The 6,966-nt window shown below is 51.3% G+C and overlaps 1 protein-coding gene across 4 annotated transcripts; it reads left to right on the forward strand.

Moving 5' to 3' along the window:
* Positions 1–2,872: 2,872 nt before the first annotated feature.
* On the forward strand, positions 2,873–6,220 carry Csf3 (colony stimulating factor 3). 4 transcript variants are annotated; one of them, XM_035447615.1, is made up of 6 exons: positions 2,873–3,618; positions 3,764–4,172; positions 4,249–4,439; positions 4,789–4,896; positions 5,020–5,166; positions 5,394–6,220. In XM_035447615.1, exons 2-6 carry the CDS (start codon positions 4,133–4,135, stop codon positions 5,550–5,552), a joined length of 645 nt encoding a protein of 214 aa, XP_035303506.1. In that variant the 5' UTR covers positions 2,873–3,618; positions 3,764–4,132; the 3' UTR covers positions 5,553–6,220. The 4 variants fall into 4 exon arrangements, with proteins under 4 accessions (XP_035303506.1, XP_035303507.1, XP_035303505.1 ...); XM_035447616.1 differs by having other exon boundaries at positions 2,873–3,538; XM_035447614.1 differs by having other exon boundaries at positions 2,873–4,172.
* The last annotated feature ends 746 nt before the right edge of the window (positions 6,221–6,966 follow it).

Here is a 6,966-nt window from a genome sequence, read left to right on the forward strand (position 1 = left end):
GTACATGAAGGCAAAGCACTCATGCACAGTAAATATGAAAAAATTTTAAACTAAGCTAGGGATGTAGTTCAGGGTAGAACCCCAGGCCCTGGATTCAAAATTCCCAGCCCTGCAAATGAGAGAGAGAGAGAGAGAGAGAGAGAGAGAGAGAGAGAGAGAGAGAGAGAGAAATCTGCCCAAATTGACAGCAAGAGCTTGTGCAGCCAACCCTCCGTGAACTACTCTGGCCTCCGAGCCTCCCTCTGTTTAGCTCTGCTCAGCCCCTCCCTGTGTGGCTTGTCCAGGGGAAGAGGCCATTGCTCTTTGATCACACACACACACACACACACACACACACACACACACACACACACCACACACGATATAGCCCAGGCTAGCCTCAAACTTGCTACATAGCTGAGGTTGACCTTGACATCTTTGTTTTTATTAGCATATAACTATACATAACAATAGGCTTTGCTGTGACATTTGCAGAGTATATATAATGTATTCTGACCATATTTGCCCCTTATTTTCTTCCTGCTCATTTCCTCCCTCCTCCCCACAACCCGTTCCCTTTCTATTGTTATTTTTTGGTGGTCAGTGAATTTCTTTAGTTTTATGGGTGGTTTTTTGTTTGGTTGGTTGGTTTGTTTTGGTTTTTGGTTTTCTTTTTGTTTTTTGAGACAGGGCTTCTCTGTGTAGCCCAGAACTTGCTCTGTATGTGGATCTAGCTGGCCTCAAACTCAGAGATCCACCTGCCTAAAGGAGTGCACCACCACCATCGGGCTCCATAGGGTTCTTAGAATAACTCAGAGAACTTATTAGAGATATGGGCACCTTGCCAAGGCTACTGAAGATAAAAATCTCTTCCTCCCCAGTGACCATAAACTGTTGCTAAATCCCCTGGGGGTACAGTGAGCCCCTTCTCTTCTCTAATGGACTACCAGGTCCAGTCTCATGCAAGTGACCATTACAACAGCTGTAAGAAGCCAGGCGTCGATCCATGCCTTTAATCCCAGCACTCAGGAGGCAGAGGCAGGCAGATCTCTGAGCTGGAGGCCAGCCTGGTCTACAGAGCAAGTTCTAGGACAGCCAGGATTCTTACACAGAGAAAAGAGAAACTGTCTTGAAAAACAAAACAGGGGTTGGAGAGATGACTCAGAAGTTAAGAGCACCGGCTGGCCTTTCAGAGGACCAGAGTTCAATTCCCAACACCCACATAGCAGCTCACAACCATCTGTAACTCCAGTTCCAGGGGATCTGACACCCTTATACAGACATACATGCAGGCAAAACACCAATGCACATAAAATAAAAATAATAGAAAAACAGCCGGGCGTTGGTGGCTCACACCTTTAATCACAGCACTTGGGAGGCAGAGGCAGGCGGATCTCTCTGAGTTTGAGACCAGCCTGGTCTCCAGAGTGAGTTCCAGGACAGCTTCCAAAGCTACACAGAGAAATCCTGTCTCAAAAAACCAAAAACAACAACAACAACAACAACAACAGAGATTGAGAGAGAGAGAGACAGAGAGAGAGAGAGAGAGAGAGAGAGAGAAGAGAGAAGAAACAAACAACAACAACAAAAAAAACAGTGCAATGGCCATGGCCATGTCATTTTTCCAACACAGCCCTTTCCTCCAGCTCTGCATTCTTTCTGTCCTCTTGCACAGTGATCGCTGGCCCTTGGGAAGGTGACACAGTTGTCTCACTAATGGCCAAGCATCCAGCAGTCACTTAACTCTCAGCACTTTGGCCAGTTGTGATACATTACCAATGTCCCCTACAAAAAAGAAGCTTCTCTGACCGAAGCTGACGGTCTATGGGCATAAAAATCATTATTTTAGACAGCAACTGGATAAGCTCACCATGTCTAGCTAGTAGAACAAGATCAGTAGCTTCCCTACTGGGTCCTATGACTTCCCTGCCACAGACATCGGCCATGATTCCAGCACTAGCCTGGATTCCCCCCTGCAGAGCCAGCCTCAAACCCAATCAGGAAGCCACTGGTTGCTCTTGCAGACTCGCCACTATTGCATGCTGGAGGCCCTAGGTTCACGCTTTGCCTGGCCAGTTGGTAGTACAACATTCAGAGATCATAGCCGAGTAAGACAGTGGATGACAGTTCTCTCAGCAACCTGCACAGCTCCTTCATGCATTGTGAGCTCTAAGCAGCAAGGAGGAAGCCATCAGGTCAGTTCCAGCTTGACTTCTGTGTCTTGTGACCAGAACCTGTGCTGTCTTCAGCGACAGAGTCTTGTCTTTTTTTTTTTTTTTTTTTTTTTTTTTTGGTTTTTTGAGACAGGGTTTCTCTGTAGCTTTGGAGGCTGTACTGGAACTAGCTCTTGTAGACCAGGCTGGTCTCGAACTCACAGAGATCCGCCTGCCTCTGCCTCCCGAGTGCTTGAATTAAAGGCGTGTGCCACCACCGCCCGGCTAGCAACAGAGTCTTAACCACTGAGCTCTGGTTAGCAACTAGCAGCAGTAGCAATTTCTTCATGTTGTGTTGACCCTCCAACCATAAAGTTGTTCCATTCCATAAAATTATGAATTTTAAAATTCATAACTGTAATTTTGCTATTGTTATGAATTGTAATGTAAATATCTGCTATGCAGGGTATTAAGCATGCAGCCCTTGGGGATCACAACCCACAGGTTGAGAACCACTGAGCGAGTGCCAGGACAGGCTCCAGAGCTACACACAGAAACCCTGTCTTGAAAAACCAAAAAAAAAAAAAGAGAAAAGAATGGAAATCTCTTGCCCTGTCCTTCCAAGCAAAGATAGGTAGATGATGTCCACGACTGTGGCCACCAGAGGGCACCCTAGCCCCAGGAATGGCCCCGCCCAGTCAGCTATGCCTCAGCATCCAGAGATGTCTGTTCCTTGGGCCAGAAGGTGGTAGTGAACTAGCTCAGAAAGTGATAGCTTGAGATTTGATCAGTCAAACAAGTGGACCCTACTCCTCTTTAGGCAGTTAACACCCTGTTGGAACTGAAACAGAGGCTGGGATGTCCCTCCAACTCTACTACTCATGACTGGGCAAGGCATTTCCCTCCGTGGCCCAGTTCACAGGGTTGAAAACTCAAAGTCTCTTCCAGAGCTAACACCAGGACAGAGTTCTAGGATTGGAGATGCATCTTCTCCTTTCTCGTTCCAGCCTGCGTCCACTCAAGCCAGATCACTTGCTTCTATGGTGTATCGATCTTCCGGGACCCTGCATGTCCCAGGCCCCGACTCCAGATCCCCCAGACTCTGCTATGGTTGGGTACTATGCCAGGAGAGTAATGCAGGGAAACAGACAGGCAAAGTCAGGTGGGCAAAGAGCCCCAAAGGGTCTTGATTCATTCAAGGCAGACATCCGGTTTCCTTTGGCTGCTCTGCCGGGATCCAGGGGTTTAAATGAATGAGTCATCGTGGTGGGTATTGGGGAGTTCCCAGATAATCAGCCTGGGACAGGACAGCCTGAATGCTGGATCATTTTGTTTTTATCCAAATGTGGAGTGGACACAGAAAACAATACCCTAGGGTGCTGTCCAGGGCTCCTCCTGGCACTGAAGTAAGCAGCCACCTGGGAGCTCATGGGTACAAAATGAGAACAATGGGCTCTTCTTTCTTTCTCAGAATGTTTGTCCCCAGGTAAAGGTATTTTAAGAATCACAGGAGAAGGGTAGAGGGTTAGGGTACTGGCTACCTCTGCATGTCTGGCAGAGGGTAGAGAGATAAGAGCAACTTTGACCTGGGGCCTGATTCTTCCCAAGGTCTGACTGAGTTCCCTCTGTAGCCTCCAGGGCTTCGCCAGCACTTCAACCTCGTTGGACTACTCAGATTAAACACCCTGGAGTAATTCAGGCCTGGGTGTGGCTGGAGGAAGAGAGTTTGGGGGGGACAAGACGTCAAGGAAGGAGCAGAGATTCCCCGATTTCACAAAACTTTCGCAAAACAGCCTTTTCCCAACCCCCTGCATTGTCCTGGGTGAGAGAAGAAAATTTGCATAAATCCTGGGAAGTTATTACTAAGCCTGAGTTGCCCCAGCCACAGGTAATTTCCTCCCAGGCCTTGATGGGGTTATGTATAAAAGCCCCCTGGAGCAAGGCCCTGGCAGAACCCAGAGCTGAAGCTCAGATCACCCAGAATCACCCAGAATCAATCCATGGCTCAACCTTCTGCCCAGAGCCGCAGGAAGCTGATGGGTGAGCGAGCGGCCCTGATTACCTGCCCTGGGCGTGGAAGGGAGGGAGGGAGGCTGGGGTGGCAAGTGTCTCAAAGCTGTACATCTGCTGCCAGCCTTACAGCTGCTGCTGTGGCACAGTGCACTCTGGACAGGACAAGAGGCCATTCCCCTGGTCTCTGTCACCTCTCGGCCACCACCCCTGCCTTGGCCCCGGAGCTTCCTGCTGAAGTCCTTGGAGCAAGTGAGGAAGATTCAGACCAGGAACTCGGAGCTGCTGGAGCAGTTGGTGAGTTAGGCTTGGCAGGTGTGGAGGAAAAAAGCCTGTGTGTGTGTGGGGGGGGGGGCGGACACAGGAGGGCAAATGGGAAGGGAGCAGGCTCGGGAGAAAGAGCAAGGGCAATGTTTGCCTAGTGTGCACAAGGGCCTGGATTCCATCCCCGAAATACTCACAAAACCCTGAGGAAGGGAGCATGGGACATGAAGGGGACATGGAAGAAAATGAAGAGAAGCAGCAGTGGGACCCTCTGGTTGGGACAGTAGCAGGGTCACTGGGAGTCAGGTGGACGATGGGGAGACTTGGGAGGGAGAATCAGCCTGGCCCAGGTGAGTGCCCCTCAGCGTCCCTCTGTCTACAGTGTGCTACTTACAAGCTGTGCCACCCGGAGGAGCTGGTGCTGCTCGGCCACTCTCTGGGCATCCCGCAGGCTCCTCTCAGCCGCTGCTCCATCCAGGCCCTGCAACTGGTGAGTCTTTGGAAGGCAAGGGGGACCAGGAGGAGAATGAGAAGCCCTGGTATTAGGGCTCCTGGAGAGAAGGAGTATCCCATCGCATAGCCTAACTGTCCTTACTGTCCCTGCTGTCCCCAGACAAAGTGCCTGAGCCAACTCCACAGTGGACTCTTCCTCTACCAAGGCCTCCTGCAGGCCCTAACAGGCATTTCCCCTGAGCTGGCCCCCACCGTGGACATGCTACAGCTGGATGTTGCCAACTTTGCCACCACCATCTGGCAGCAGGTGAGCTTCATCTGGAGGGGCAGGGGGTAAGAGTGGGGGTAGGGCCACACCAGCACCCCTGGGCACCCTGGAGGCTCTCAGTGGCCTGTTGTGTGGGGAGCCCGACCTCTATCCCTCTGCTTCCTTGGGGTGAGAGGAATTGCTGTTGATAGCAAGTCCCACAGACCAGCTTATCAACTCCCTACCTACAGTAAGGACTGATCCCTGACTTCATCTCCTCCCTACAGATGGAATCCCTGGGGGTGGCTCCCACTGTGCAGCCCACCCAGAGCACCCTGCCAACCTTCACCTCTGCCTTCCAGCGCCGGGCGGGAGGTGTCCTAGCCGCTTCCCACCTGCAGAGCTTCCTGGAGACAGCTCATTGCACCCTGAACCATCTGGTCTAGGCCTGAGCAAAGCCATTTGCAGCAGGTTTATTTATCTCTATTTAATATTTATGCTTATTTAAACCTACTATTTAAAGACGGAGAAGAGAAAACGGAGCTCCAAGCTTCTAGGCCCTTCTCTCCACTCTTGAGTTTTGTTCTCCTGCTTGTAGCAGTGAGGACAAGCTCTTGTGTCCTCCTGTCCCCAGGGCTGGAGGGAGATAGGTAAATACCAAGTATTGATTCCTGAGGCTGCTCCAGGCACCCAGCTCTGTGGTGGTTACAAAGGGTCACTGTGAGCCCCACCACCCCATTTCAGGGGCCTCAGCAGCATCAGGAGGTCTCCCTTTTGGGAGACAAGACAACCCTGTTTAATATTTAAACAGCCAGTGTTCCCAAACTGGGTTCTTCATCCCTTGCTCTGGTCAGCCAGGTCGCAAGTTTCCCTGTCTGTCCCCATAGGAATGAAGGGCATGGCATGAAGCAGAGGCAGCCAGGTTTGGTCCTGGAATTTACTGGATTCTTTTTGAGGGCCTTGCTGGGCTGGGAGTGCGAGAGGGCAAAGGCAGGAGGATCCGGGTGGGGAGGGTATGGCACAGAACGAGCCCTGCCTGTCTAACCTCCCTCTCAGCCCCACTTGCTCACTGTAACCAAGCTTGAGGATAATAAAGTGTTTTGTATCCAGTAAATGTCTTTCTTCCTTCTTGGGTTTGGCTGATGCCTTGGCCAGGGGCTGGTGAATGAATGTCAGGAGAGGCCAGATACAGGATGATGGTGCTGGGAGGAAGGACACTCCAGCTCACCCTGACCGATCTGGGAGTCACTCTGTATGTCCTGAGCTACATGACAGGGACACAAGAGTGAAAATGCACTGTCCCTGCCTTGAAGCCACAGCTTCTTGGGGAAGATGGATCATGAGTCAGTGGGAGAAAGGGGGCAAAGGGCAGGGGAGGGGACAGATGAGAGGCAGCCAGGGCACACTGAGCATGTGCACAGGACTGGTCCCTTTACCACTGTCAACAGCCTTCCCAAAGCTGTCCACCTAGGAGAATGACACCGCGGCTTTTATAGGCAGAGACCTGGATCAGAACTCAAGTTCTGCCTTGGCTGGCTTTCCCTTAATGAGCTCTATCTCCTTGCTATCATCCTTGGGAGCACTTCCCTGCTTGGCTCCGCTCCTGAGCTGAAGATGTCTGCAAGGGTGGGATGTGGCCATGAAGAGCACTTGCAGTTGAAAGTCAGCTGCAGGCTCCCTGTGGGTCAGAGCTGCCCAACCAGGCCAACCTAGGCACCGTCCTCCACAGCCCTCCATACCACTGGCTTCTCAAAGCCCCCTTGACAATTTCCCTTCCCACAGCCTCACAGATCCATGTCCCTGGACCTGTAGAGTGTGGAGAACAGAGTCCTCATCCTCATCCCTCCAACAATCTTCTGG

This window comes from Cricetulus griseus, chromosome 7 (assembly GCF_003668045.3).
Source record: "Cricetulus griseus strain 17A/GY chromosome 7, alternate assembly CriGri-PICRH-1.0, whole genome shotgun sequence".
NCBI classification, from domain to species: Eukaryota; Metazoa; Chordata; class Mammalia; order Rodentia; family Cricetidae; genus Cricetulus; species Cricetulus griseus.

What these genes read in the sequence shown, in the direction of transcription:
- Csf3 (XM_035447614.1), top strand. Translation starts at nt 4,133, where the DNA reads ATGGCTCAACCTTCTGCCCAGAGCCGCAGGAAGCTGATGG. An exon ending in CCATCCAGGCCCTGCAACTG is followed by an intron (nt 4,897 to 5,019) that starts GTGAGTCTTTGG and finishes TGCTGTCCCCAG; the next exon opens with ACAAAGTGCCTGAGCCAACT. An exon ending in CCACCACCATCTGGCAGCAG is followed by an intron (nt 5,167 to 5,393) that starts GTGAGCTTCATC and finishes TCCTCCCTACAG; the next exon opens with ATGGAATCCCTGGGGGTGGC.